This window comes from Xyrauchen texanus, chromosome 27 (assembly GCF_025860055.1).
Source record: "Xyrauchen texanus isolate HMW12.3.18 chromosome 27, RBS_HiC_50CHRs, whole genome shotgun sequence".
In the NCBI taxonomy this organism is placed as follows: Eukaryota; Metazoa; Chordata; class Actinopteri; order Cypriniformes; family Catostomidae; genus Xyrauchen; species Xyrauchen texanus.
Genome location: NC_068302.1, coordinates 36618697 through 36633879, shown reverse-complemented (window position 1 = coordinate 36633879; position 15183 = coordinate 36618697). Strand labels below are relative to the sequence as shown.

At 34.4% G+C, this 15183-nt stretch overlaps 1 protein-coding gene across 2 annotated transcripts in view; it reads right to left on the bottom strand.

Moving 5' to 3' along the window:
- Positions 1-570: 570 nt before the first annotated feature.
- The window catches only part of LOC127620726 (sodium- and chloride-dependent creatine transporter 1-like), a 61548-nt gene continuing 46935 nt past the window's right edge, over positions 571-15183 (bottom strand). Inside the window, exons 13-14 of one of the 2 annotated variants that reach the window (XM_052093928.1) lie at positions 15048-15161; positions 571-1897 (exon numbers count right to left, since the gene is read on the bottom strand). In XM_052093928.1, coding sequence (XP_051949888.1) covers positions 1811-1897; positions 15048-15161 — 201 coding nt within the window. In that variant the 3' untranslated portion in view covers positions 571-1810. Of the gene's footprint in view, positions 1898-12932; positions 15162-15183 lie in introns of those variants that run through there. The other variant, XM_052093929.1, reaches the window with a different exon arrangement.

Genomic DNA, 15183 nt, shown 5'->3' with positions numbered 1-15183 from the left:
AATTCTGAGTATTTTGTGTTTTGGTGATATGCTTTATTTGGGATGCTGATAAACAAAAGCAAGGAAGTCAGTTATTAGGATCTAAAGCGAAACATAAAGGGTTTTCCTGAAATAAGGGGTAAAAAAACAAAAAACACCCTTGAACTTTTGACCAGTGAATTATGTCCAAAGGGTCATCAAACTCATTATAAAATGCCTTTTTGTCACAATGACTGGGAAAAAAAAGGAATAGTCATTTTTATTTTTTTATCTTTTTATCAGTTACCGGAGTACGGAGCCCCTTAGAGGGTAGGGCGGGAATTTGGTAATAAGTTTTGCATTCCCGCGCAATACATTTACTATGGTTTTACTATACTAACCATACTTTAATCATGATATTTGTAGTAAAACCATAGTAATAATACATCAAAATGAAAACTATGGTAATAAAAATCATAGTTTTGTGGTTCGTATGGTTTTACTATACAAATATCATTGTTTAGTAAAACCATAGTTACTATAAGATCAAATATTGTAATTAAGTTAGTTTTATGGAAAGAGTAAGTGAGACCCAGGTATGTTCAACTCAAACGGGTAATTTATTGTGTACACAAAAAGGCTCTTTTCAGCCAATCACTTTTATTAACACAAACACCGCTCAGAAGCTCGGCTTTCTCTCTCTCTCCGGGACTCTGGAGCGGTCTCTCCATTTATTGCCCTCCCCAGTGCTTACTGCAATCAGAAACCGTATTAGACATTATAGCGCTCCGGTGTGCACCCTTACCGCTTTCTCCCTCTCTCTCCAGAGGAACACTTGATCACGCCCCCACCGCCACAAATATACTGTATTAAAACCATGGTTTCTGCCAAAAAACAAAAACTTTGTTACTAGCTTACTTTTCATAGTAACTACAATGTTACTATAGTAAAACTATGGTTTCTGGAAAAAAACTAAAACGGTCGGCATACAACAGTCATGTTTTAGAAACATGTTTTCCACCCAAAAACTATGGTTACAACAGTTTATAATATTACTATAGTGAAACCATAGTTAAACAATGGTATTTGTATAGTAAGTCCATAACCACAAAATTAGGATTTTTATAACCATAATTTTCATTTTCCTGTATTGTTACGGAAATTCGAAATACTGACTCAATGGAATTAAATTCCCTAAACTACCAAACTACGCTGGTTTCACTGTTGCCCAGCTATTACTACTCCGAGTCCAGTGAGAAGTTGGCAGTCGGTACTCACTCAGACCAGAGAGTCTCTTATCCTGCTATACCACGCTAGTGATTTTACCAGAATACTCATCTCACATATATCTAGACTTGTGCTGCAGCATATTAACTCAACCCGGACTCCAGTTTCTCCTCTGTTTGTGTTTTAGTATACAGCCGAAGAGATCTCTTCACAGTAGAGACTCTACCAAAGAAAATTATACATTTATTGCATACGTAACTCAAATAATACTTAATTACTTCTTTCTGATTGGTTCTTAGCCTAATGAAAAGTTAAATAAATCACTCTCTAAGCAGATAACAACGTTTTTTAAGAGCAATAGGCATAATAATACCATCAAAGATTTTACACCAAATGGTTACAGGAATGTCTATTTGGGTAAATTTGCCCTCAATAGCAGAGAGTGCGCTTCTAGCTTTCTCTTTTAGTGCATTTAGCCAGAAAAAACTGATTTTTAGAGCGAGGTAGACGTAGTGTAGGATGTGTTCTATTGCCGTGTTTCCCCAGAGTGAATGTGCATCTGGTTTCCTGTAATTTGGCTTTTTTCTGGAAGATAATAATTTTAGTTTTTTTTTCAAGTTGACTGTCAGGGCCCAGTTCTGACAGTAGTTCTCCAGCAGGTCCAGGTGCTGCTGTAGTTCTTGTGCAGTAGCAGACAGCAGCACCAGATCATCTGCATAGACAAGAAATGTAACTGTTTTTTCTTTCTTTCTTTTTGCGTTCAAATGCTTGAAACACACAAATCTATTACATGACTATGGTTTCACAATGAATTATTAATTATAAAATTAATTCTCTCCCTGTCCACCAAGGGGCTCAGGATAGGGAGGGAATTTAGTTTTTTTCGAATAGCTTTGCATTCCTTTGCAATTATGTTGAATTCACTCCAATAAATTAACCATGGTTACTATAGCAATACTGTAGTAAAAACAACTATATTCATAATTTATATTTATTTATTTGTTTGGGCCAAAAAACATTGTTTGGATACAATTAACCATGGTTTTACTACAGTGATACTCTAGTATAGTAACCATGGATTTAGTTCAGTAATATTTTATTTAACATGATTGTATTAACCATATATTTGTATTTTTATATAGAGTTTTTGATGATTTTAATACTGTAATATTGTAGCAACAACAGCTAGAGTTACAATGATTGTTTTTCTGTAGAAAGACATGGTTTGGATACAATTAACCATGGTTAATTTTTCATTTTCCTGTATGACTGGTTTCACTATGAATATCATAATAAAAAGATGCTGAATGTAGAAAAACTATGGTAAATTTTGTGGTTAATATGATTTTTACCACAAATACTACAGTTCAACTATGGCTACTGTATAGTAAATAGTTCATTTATTGCAAGGGAATGCAAAACTATTTGAGAAAATATATTCCACCCCAATCCTAAGAAGCTCTGTACCATTCACTTGCATTGCATATATATATATATATTCATCCATAAATGAAAGTGAATGGGAACTGAGGCTGTCAAGTTCTACAGTTCTGCCTAATATCTGTTGCGTTTCATGGATGAAAGTAAGTCATGCGGGTTTGGAATAATATGAGGGTAAGTAAACGGTGACAGAATTTTCATTTTTGGCTTTAAGTACAAGAATAAGTTGCCAAAAATGTATTTTGCTTGAACATATTTATAGAACATTAAACCATTATTACCACGGACTCCTGGATTATTGAAACCTTTTTGCATCAAGCTCTTGCAGAGCTTTTTCAAATGTAGGCACACACCCGTTGGAGTTTTGGTAATCTTAGCTTTTACTAAATGATTCACAACAGTACAAATGGGTCATACTGATTTTTTTTGACCCAGTTCCATGTTTCCAGAATATTTCTTCTTGCATTTCATCCTGTTTTGTCAGTATGCCAGTGTTCCAGTTGTTGAGCTGCTGATATTAAACAAATGCTGCGTCGTGACTGCTCGCACTTCAGTCTCTCTACATACCACGATACTACAGACTAACATTTGGGCCAAAGTCTCATTTGAGAGTATGTGCCCCAGTTAGGACGTGGCAAGATCTGCTAATATACCACTACAGTATTTGCTGAATAACATATTCTGTTATCAGTCTGCAACTTTATTCCACTTTGACAGCATTGTATAGCAGGCCCGGATCAGGAATGGTTATGCCATTTTAAACCTATGTTGCATAACCACATATTATTATGTAATGTCTACACAAGCCTGTCATGCTTCTATCAGAGTTTCGATTAGTAACTGCATACAGTAGTCAAAAATACAACAGATTTCTTTCTTTTTTTTAACAAGACAACTATATGTAATCCATTAGTAGATAGACTATCTGCTTGCCCGTCCAATAGAATATGGGGGAATGTTCAGGGAAACCTGTTTGAAACTTACTGTAAATACCTGTTTTGCATTTTGTGAATTTTTTTTACTGTAAAACGAGACCTGATAAGACCAAACTCAACCAGTCTGGTCTCATGGACTTACGTTAGTGTACCGGCAGTTTTACAAAATGATTTTTACGTGCCTCGTTGTATGTATAACGGAAGTTTCCTGGTGAAATGAACACTGGAGGTGCTATAACAACAAACTTTTATTCTTTTTCTTACAATTAACAAGCAAAAATATTAGATTATCAGTTCAGAAACACTTACTTTTTGCTCCGCTCCTCACATAATGTTATCTTATGACATCAAAGCTATATTGCATAACTGTTTACACTGATTAAGGCCTTGGGACGAAACGTCTGTTATTAGACAATAAAGAACCACTATTTTTTTGTAAGACATTTCCAGAGTGAAAATCTTCATTTTGTTCTCTTGCATGGACTTAATCATTTGGTCAGAGCACCTGGATCAGCCGGGAAACGTAGTGATGTACCTCTTTTTTGAATTGTTTACTTTACATAATGACAACATTTACAAACTTGTTCATGCACAATCAAATTGGCCAGTAGCTCAACTGAAAGAGCGTTGCACTTGCAATGCAAAGGACCGGTGTATGAATCCTGAAGATGAATGAATCCTTTCATCCCACGTTTACTCTTTATGACACTATCGGTTAGGTTTAGGTTTAAGGTGGAGATGTAGGTTATGTTGATTTAAAACTCAATAGAGCATAACCTTTAAAAACCTTGTTCGTTTGAGAGAAAATTGAACTTGCATATAAAAGCGGCACACAGTAGACATTTTGCCTCGGAACTAAGGTTATACGTGTAAGGAACCACATAATATAATTGTGCAAAAATGACACCACTACATCATGCCAACATGTGGTGAAGTGAGTGGGAGCTGATTTCAGCTGTTTTGATCCTGAACGCCCGTCTGTTCCAAGCTCTGGACAGAAATAGAGCAGAGTAGCTCAGCTAAACATAGTCAACAAACTTCTGCCAGCCACAGTCCCGGCTTAATATGGCAGCTGTGCACTCCTGACAAAATGGGCATTTGTCTTTAAAACCAGTCTGAACCGCATTGGTATTATGACCTATCTGTCCTGGTGATCAGGTCTGAAGACAACAACCAGGCAGCCAGGAAAATTCATGTGATCATCTTGTGTATGGTGGAGCTAAGTAAGATCTTGACACAAACAGCCCTTACAAAAATGCACTGATGTAATTATAGTTTCTGTTTAAACATCATAAACATGCCTCAGTCACCATTCACTTTCATTGTGTTGAAAAAAATGCAATGAAAATAAGTGGTAAATTGAGACTAACCTACTGCCAAAATACCACCATTACTATAGTTCATTTCTACCGTGAAAACAGCTTTAAGAATATTTCTGTCATTTTCATTTCTACTTCCATTAATTCAGTTATTACAAAACGGTAGTATGGTGTATATGGTTACCACGGAAAATCTTTGTAAGAGTGAGCCAAGTGCAAAGACATTTTTAAAGTCAACATGAAACAGCCGTTTAATTCTGTAATCATCAGGAATTGCTTGGATAATTAAAAGTGGGTGCTCCATACCAATTGCAGCGCAAGTTACTGCATTTTGGCCAAAAAATTATATTGACATCTTTGAAATAAAAGGCAGTGTTGGGTGTAATCTGATTACAAATGTATTAGTTTACTGTAATTGAATTGTTTTTAATAAAACAGTAATGTAACACATTGCATTATATATTAGTCTAATCAGATTACAGCTACTTTCAATTAAGTTAATTACTTTTAACCCTCATATTGCGTTCGGGTCATTTTTGACCCGGGAGAGGTAGATTATAATGTTTTAAATACCACATAGTTTTTAGAATAGGTACCAAACTTTGGGACTTTGTCAAGACTATCAAAATACACATATTGTTAATGTATTTATTTTTTTCTCCAGATTTTTTAAATAAAATTGTTAGAGATAACCATTTAAAAAAGTTACATCTTTTGTGTTCATGTGTCAATTTTGACCCGGGTATCAATTGTGGCTTTACACATGATATTATGTCGAGATTTTTGTACATCTATTAATTACATTTTTACTTATAAGCATCACTTACATTTTGCCTCTTTCCCTTACTCTCACTGGATCTTGTTTACAGACATGCACACATCATGCATAAAACAAACATGACATATAACATGTAACAAGCATAACAAATAAACTAAATCAAAGGTACAACCCCAATTCTGAAAAAGTTGGTACAGTATGAAAAATTATCATAAAAACAAAAAGGAGTGATTTGTGAATTATATTCACCCTTTGCTATATTGAAAGCACCACAACTACACATTAAATGATCTATTACTTTGTGAATTTCATAGTTTTTTGAAAATGTACAGTAATTTCAAATCAGATGATTGCAAGACGCTCCAAAAAAGTTGGGACAGTTGAGTGTTTACCACTGTGAAACGTCACAATTTCTTCTAATAACACTTATTAAGCATTTGTGACTAAAGTCACAAGTTGGTTAATTTTAGAAAGTGGAATTTTCCCCCATTCATCCATTATGTAGGTCTTCGGCTGCACAATTGTACGGGGTCTTCATTGCCGTATTGTGCACTCCATAATGCACTACACATTATCAATTGGAGACAGGTCAGGACAGCAGGCAGGCCAATCTAGCACCCGCACTCTCTGCTTACAGAGCCACGCACTTGTACTCTGGCCAGTATGTGGTTTGAAGTTGTCCTGCTGAAAATTCCTGGAAGTCCCTGGAAAAGACGGTGTTGGATGGCAGTATATGTTGCCCCAAATTTGTACAAATCTGTCTGCATTCACGGTGTTCTCACAGATGTGCGTAGTTACTCATGCCATGGGCACTGACACACCCCTGGCCCATACAGACACTGGCTTTTGGACCCGACACTGTTAATAGCGTGGATGGTCATTTTCCTCTTTCACAAGGATAACACGATAGCTTTGTTTTTCGAAAACGTTTGAACTGTGGACTTTTCACTTCAGGACAGTGTTGATGTACGGCTTCTGCTTTGCATAGTAAAGTCTTAACTTGCATCTGTGGATGCAGCAGTGAATGATGTTGACTAACAAATGTTTACTAAAGTAATCCCAAACCCATGTTCATGATATCCATTACAGATGAATTATGTTTTTTAAGACAGTGACATATGAGGGATCAGAGATCACGGGCATTCAGAAGTAGTTATCGTCTTGCACTTTACTCACTGAGATTTGACCAGATCCTTGAATCTTTTAACTATATTGTAGACTGTAGAGGGTGAAATGCCCCAAATCCTTCCAATTGGTCTATGAGGAACATTGTTCTTAAAGTGCTGGATTATTTGCTGAAGCATCTGTTGGCAAATTGATAAGTCTTTAATTATCTTTGCTCTTGAAGGACTAGGCTGTTTTGGGAGACTCATACAGAACTATTACACAATTGCCTCACCTGTTTAACATCTGTTTCACATTGCCTTTTTATTTCAACTCGTCATATTGTTAATAATCTTAAATTGCCCCTGTGTTGCAATCATCTGATTTGAAATTACTGCACATTTAAAAAACACAAAGAAATTCACAAGGTAAAACATCATATAAAGTTTAGTTGTAGAACTTGCAATAAAGTAAAGGGTGAATATAATTTACAAATCACTCCTTTTTTTTTTTTTTTCATACTGTCCCAACTTTTTTGGAATTGGGGATGTATTACTGTCAAAAGGGGGTGTGGTGAGAGCAAAAGGTCATGTACACTTTAGTCTAAATAGAGCTCGAAAGAGGACATTGTCCACATTTTACTCTGCAGCCATCTGAGCTGAACCAGCTTACAGCATACTCACACATCAACATTCGGCAGTTCATGCAAATAAATAGAATAGATTTTGCTTAAAAACTTAGTAAAGAAGTATTAATGCTGTATACTTATATAGTTGTACAGTTGTTTTGATGAAGTTTAGTTGAAAAAGTATATGTTGGTTTCATAACGTTTGACCACCAAGTATTTAGCAGTTATAAGTAATAGAAAATGTATGTAATTTACTAGTAATTCTCATATTAGATTTTTTATATAAATTGTATATTATTTTATATTTAGAGAAAAAGATGTCTTCACATGTATCACACTGGTTTTGCTGTAGTAAATGTATATTTTGAAATGTCAAAAATCTCTACATTTAATTTTCTTTTAAAAATATATTAGTCAGTTATCAGATCTAAATGTTTTTACATGTATGAACAGTTAAGAACGTATTAATAAACCATCGGGTTATGAATAGGTTATAAGCTTGTATTCCACCAGGTCAAAATTGATCCAAAGCAAAAGGTGTATGCAGATTCTGAACGCAGTAGGAGGGTCAAGCTCATTACTTGGGTTAGAAATATCTCTAAAATAATATACAATTTTATAAAAAATATAAAAGTAAAAAAATCTTTTAAACATGAATTATGTCTCTACATTTTTGTGACAGCTGAATAGTGCTGAGTGAATGAATGTATTAGTGTGACAATGAAAGAAGGAAATAGATATTTTCAATTCGTTTGGTAGAAAAAAAAAGCTTTTAAAAAAGTAACTTAAAAGTAATTTTTAATGTGAATGCATTGCCATCTGATTACAATTTTAGTGAAGTCACAAGTAATTTGTAGTGGGTTACTTTTTTTGAGTAACCTATCAAACACTGAATAACGTACAATAGGGTCAAATTTATTTTCATTTTGACGATAAAGATTTTACACAACCCAATAATGAAACGCTCATTTGCTGTTTTGTTTTTTTTGGTCTTGTGGTGTGTTGTCAACATTTGCAACATTCAACATCTGTACTTTGGTGACAACAAAAAATGCAATGACATATTTTTCATGGAGTTAGTTTATTGCCATTTGTTGCTTTGATTTAGGCAGGTGGATCAGCACAAAGCCCTCCTTACACTGAGAGGGATACTGTTAGATAGATGGAACACTAACATTTACTGTACACTTTACCCTAATTACTATGTTAGATTTAAAAATGGCAACCAATGTTACATCACATTATGTTACAAACCACAAGAATGAAAGACGTCAATGAGATAATTACCAGGTCAGCAGTGTGAATTTTCAAGACAGTATCCTCACCCAAAAAGCTTCGGACTGCCTCTCATTAGATGACTCTATCAAGAGCTGCTTTATCATTTCATTCTACTCCTATCGCATCAACTATATTAAGATTTTGGAATTCTGCAACTAAGTCTAAACCATCTCACAAAGTATTGTCTTTGGAATCAGCATTTTTTCCTAATGGACCTTGGTCAGTATAGACTGCATATTATTATATTTGATGTAAGGAAATATGGTGTCTATCCCGGCTTAGGTACATTGAGTTAATAAAAGAATGCATTAGAGCCAGAAAAATCTAAATTTGAGAAAAAAATTTTATTAGCTGTGATACATTCACTTTAGTGTAATTTTTGCTTCCTATCTCGACCAGCCTCATTCAGCAAACTTTTCGTGAAAAGATACTGTCGAGAACAATTTTGGCAGAGCACAAGAAATGACACACAACATTTTTTTCTTATTTTGTTAACACATATAATTTTTTTTCTCTAGATAATCATTTCTACATTAAACATTACTAATCACTATATAATAATTGATCTACTGACCAACCCAAGCTCTTATTTAGATGGAAAGTTAAAATTATGTTTAAAATTGTGCATATTTAGTAATGCCTTAAAAACTAAAATTGTTTTTTTGTCTTTAAAATATAAATCAATCTATGAGTGGTCAGCTCTTAAAGGGATAGTTCACCCAAAAATGAAAATTCTGTCATAATTTAAAACCCATATGACTTAATTTATTCTGTAGGACACAAAAGGAGATGTTATGCGGAATGACAGCCTTAGTCACCATTGACTGTCATTGCATTTTGTTTCTCTCCATACAATAAAAGTGAATGGTGACTGAGCTAACAATCCACCTAACATCTCCTTTTGTGTCCATGCAAGAAAGGAAGTCATATGTGTTTGGAATGATGACATAATTTTGTTTTGGGGTGAACTATCCCTTTAAATTTGATTTGTTGTTTGCAGGTATGCTTGATTAATAGGACTAAAACTGACCACTACAACAGTCCAGTTCAGTCTAATGTCTTCAGGTTTCTGAGTGTCACTTAGAACAGTGGTTTTCAAACCCTGGGTCGCGAGAATTAAAAAATGGGTCGCCAGTGATTTAAAATTAAAATAAAAAAAAAAAATAATTATTTCGTTTTTTAATAATATTAATATGAATAATAATAGCTTTGATTAAGAAGTACACACAACAAAAAAAAAAAAAAACATTCAAATTCATGCAAAATAAATAATCCACATGTCACCTGACCGGCTGACCGACCTACTCGTAGCCCTAGGCAACACAAAACAAAACAAAAAACCTTGTGCGCAGTGTTGTTGATATGCAGCCATTTTATTTTATTTTCCCATGAGATGATGAAAATGTTCGGTACCGTGAAATTAGTAGTCCGTAATGAATTTATTTTATGCTGAACATGAGCAAACCAAAGTCAAAAACCATTTATGATTTTTTCACAAGAAAAAGAGGGTCAGAGACCGAGACCCCTTTAAATGAAGAAGCAGAAAACGCGGTCAACCATCAAACCCTGCCGCGAACAGCGGAGATCAGCAGGGAAGATAATGAAGGCGATGCATGTCAACAGAGTAGCAGTACTTTCCCAGCAAAGAAAAAGCAGAAACCCGGAGTAAGGCCATATAAAGATGATTTTTTGAAGTTTGGGTTTGTCAACTGTTCGGACGCAGTCCATGCAGCAATACCAATGTGCGTAATATGCGGTGAAAAGTTGGCAAAATATGATAATAAAATAGTCAACTAATATAAAAATCACACTGCTCTGTTAAAATAGTCAGTAGTAGGCCTACAATTCGTAGCCTACTATTCAGCGTAAGCACGTACCGCTCCAAGCACATTTTTGCGCATGTGAAAAGGATGATTTTTTTCCTGTTGATATTGCAACGTGATTCTAATGAGAGAGTTACGTGAGCATAATGCCCCTTACATTTACTTTCGCTTTAAATTATTTCGTTTTGGCTTGTTTAAAGTTATTATTATTTTTTAATTATTGTTCTGTTCTGTATATAATGAATATTACATTTAAAGAGTTTGTTGTGGAATATGTTTTGTGTATTTTTTAAGCATGCAGCAAACGATAGGCTATTAATTGGTTAACATTCCTGTATGTAGGCCTATAGCTTGATCAAATTATTTCAGAATCGACTTTGCGTTCCAATCGCGTCAAGGATCAGCAAGTGCACGTGCATCATCAAAAGTGGTTAAAAAAAAGTGCTTTTTGTTCTGCGCACAAGCCTATGGGTCGCGTCAAAAATAAAAAAAAAAAAGGGTCTCTCTTGAAAAAGTTTGAAAACCACTGACTTAGAACATTTCATTCTTGCCCGAGAAAGTCACAAAGGCATGTTCACCTCAAACAGGGAAATGTTTTTGCCTCCTCAACGGGTACATGTCAATAAAATGTCTTATATAACTTGTTCTGTGTTTAAGGGGTAAAAACACTGAATTGCCATTTTTGAATTAGGAAGGTTTAATTTTCCCTCATAATATTTGTGAATTGTACAGGTGTAGGCTAGCTTCATGGGTATAACTGAGCGAAGAAATAATAGGCATAAACACAAGTAAACATCTCCAATTTAGGTGATTTGTTCAAAGAGAACCAAACTGAGCTGGATTCTGGGTGGTCGGCAGAGAATACTGGATGTTTACACACACAAATAATCTAATACATTTAACAACTGTAGCACTTGATATTCAAAATAAAATCATTTTCTTGTGCTATCTGTCTCATAGTCCTTCCTGCAACTGCATTGCAGCATTTCAGTAATCATTCCCACTCCATATTTGTATCTTTTATCAAAAGTACATACAGCATCAAATGTTTAAAATATAACACACAGTTATCCAATATGTATTTATTTATGCATATAAGCAAAATAAAAGCCTTCACAAAATAAATCTCTGATTTATTTTACAGTATGTAAAATAAAAACAAACAAAAAAATTCTAACACGATTAAAAAGTGCTAGCAGATTATTTTACAAAAATGTGCAAATGTATTCTGAAGCCTTACATTATACAGTCTAATTTGTACATTCTGATTACATCTACGATGTCACAATGATTTAGTGTATGAGTTGTGACTTCTAAAGGGCAGAATTCCCACAGGTCGGAATGAGGTCAGTTTTCTGGGACACTTCTGTAAAATCTTGGCTATTTGTCCATGGGTTCCCAACTTAAGACAATTGAAGGCAAAGTTTGGCAACTATGTGTCAACCTACTGTATAACGTTTACCTGTGAAAAACAGCACAAGCACCTGACATTGGAAAAGTTTCTACTTGAAACCTTGGATTGACTTTGAATTGATTTTATTGACAAATCATTGTTAACATTCATTTTTTTGTTTTTGTCTTTCCATTGAGACAAATTGCTTTAAAATGTAAAATATGACATTACTGTTACTGTTGTTATTGGAAATATATATATATATACTGTACACTGGCGGCCAAAAGTTTGGAATAATGTAAAGATTTTGCTCTTATGGAAAGAAATTGGTACTTTTATTCACGAAAGTGGCATTCAACTGATCACAATGTATAGTCAGGACATTAATAACGTGAAAAATTACTATTACAATTTAAAACATTGTTCAGAACTTCTTATTATAAACTATTAAGAGTTCTCACCAAAAATCCTCCATGTGTAGCAATGACATCTTTGCAGATCCTTGACATCCTAGCTGCCAGTTTGTCCAGATACTCAGGTGACATTTTACCCCACGCTTCCTGTAGCATTTGCCATAGATGTTGTCGGGACAAGACAGACCTTACAGTCCAGCTGATACCACAAAAGCTCAATGGGGTTAAGATCCATAACCCTCTTTTCCAATTATCTGTTGTCCAATGTCTGTGTTTCTTTGCCCACTCAAACCTTTTCTTTTTGTATTTCTGTTTCAAAAGTGACTTTTTCTTGAGTCTTCTCTTTACTGTTGTTCATTAAACTAGTGTTGAGTAGGTAGAATTCAATGAAGCTGTCTCTCAATCTCTCAATGATGTTTCTCAATCTAGAGACTCTGATGTACTTATGCTCTTGTTTAGTTGTACATCTGACCTTCCACATCTCTTTCTGTCCTTGTTAGAGCCAGTTGTCCTTTGTCTTTGAAGACTGTAGTGTACACCTTTGTATGAAATCTTCAGTTTTTTGACAATTTCAAGCATTGTATTGCCTTCATTCCTCAAAACAATGATTGACTGACGAGTTTCTAGAGAAAGCTGTTTCTCTTTTTTTTTTTTTTTTTTTTTTTGCCATTTTTGACCCAATATTGACCTTAAGACATGCCAGTCTGTTGTATACTTTTGCAACTCAAAAACAAACACAAAGACAATGTTAAGCTTCATTTAACAAAGCAAATAGCTTTCAACTGTGTTTAATATAATGGCAAGTGATTTTCTAGTACCAAATTAGCAATTTAGCATGATTACTCAAGGATAAGGTTTTTGAGTTTTTGCTGGAAATGGGGACTGTCTAGATTTGATAAAAAAGGATTTTATTTTTAAAAAGTGATGGTGCTGTTTTTTACATCAATAATGTCATTGTCCTGACTATAAATTGTGATCAGTTGAATGCCACTTTGGTGAATAAAAGTACCAATTTCCTTCCAAAACAGCAAAATCTGTACATTATTCCAAACTTTTGGCCGCCAGTATACATACATACATATATATATATATATATATATATATATATATATATATATATATGACATTATGAAAAGACTTTTTTTTTTTGCACTGATTTAAAAAAAATGCCTAAATATCTTTCTTTGGATGATTAAGTGACAATTTTAAATCATAAAAATTAAAAGAAAATAGTCTGAGAACATACTAATACTGGCACTCAAATTCAAAATATAGTACTCAAATTGGATTAACAATTAAATGCGTCTCTGACTCTTCTTTGTTTTTTTTTTGCACCTCTTCATACAAAATGTCTGCAGTAAAAACTCTCTAGATGTTTCCAAAGATTTACTTTTCTGGAAGACACATCAAGGACACAGTATGTTTAAGCTGTACTAGGTAGATGAGATATTGATTTATGGCAACCGAAACCATCTTCTGACCAACAGAGATGGAAAATCATGCTCCATTTGGCACATATATCTAACACAGTGATATCATGCTCAAGGTATTGAGGTCACCTGTCTCAAACAAAGACACATCAAGCATATCGACATTCTTTACACTCTTTAGAAATAAAAACGCACGTTTGGCAAATATATGTGGTCTTATTGATGTGACATTTAGTTTGATTGCTAGTATGAACGTAAGATTTATTCTTGATTATTAAAACATCTTTTGATTCTTTTTTTTGTTGCTCTAATAAGTAGCATACATTATTTTAGTTTAAAAAATAATCTGCACAAGATTTTATTCATTTAAGAAAGTGGATTGCTATTTATCATCCCACTTTGTGAATATCATTATGGGCCAAATTGTGTCAAGGATATATTGGTAAAACGTTTGTAGCTAACCTTCATTTTGACTATGTGCTTCTCATTTGGATATGTTTTATACTTATGTGTCAGTGCAAAGAGACCGTTGACATGTTCAGGAAATTGGCCTGTGGGAATTGTGCCCTTTTCAGAATTGATGTACTTCACCCAGGTTTAACAATTGATCCAGGTGCAAAGCTATGAGTTGTCAGATTAGACACTATATTTTCCCCTCCAAAGACATGCTGATTTTGCCCTGCCAAGTGTGGATATCTGCAATAAACATTGCACATAATGTTTTAAGTTTAGGTTGCAGTTTAAAGACCCATTGAAATCAAAATTTTGTGGCTCTTAGTTAATGTTTATTAGCTTTGAAGCCATCTATATGCAAGTGTACTCTTAAAAGTTGACTAAACAAAACTTTAGCCAATATACACATTAAAACAGACCAGAAATATTGATGACTCATCTTGCACTTAACACATTTTTGTCCAATCAAATATGAGAATGATAATACCCCTCCCCCAAATACAGCTTGCAACTGACGTAATTAAAGCCTTTTAAGGCCATTTTTAAAAAGGGGTCAAGATCCCTGACTTATTCCCTGCCCAAAATTCCTGTTTCTATATGAAATACACCAACGGAGAAAACAAAACTTGTTAATCTATTTCATGGGGTCTTTAAACTCATGAAAAATGAAATCTGGTGTCCATGAGGGATTTCATGTAATCATTAATTTCCATAAACTGTTATTTGTATTAAGACTGTTAGAGGATAGAATTTGACATCAAATTCCATAAAATGTTAAATTAATACTGATTAACCAGCTTGCCTTAGGAGGGTTGTCATAGGCTTTCCCTTTGATTTTTGTCTACATAACACTCTCAAAAATGATCACCTTGTTCTCCTCAGTTCCAGGAGACAGAGAGGCTAGGCTTTTAATATCAGTGTCAGGGGCCATGTATTCGAGGTGATGGGCTCCCCACACTGGTTTGGTCAGACTTTCCCAACGCTGCATACAAACACAAAGCACA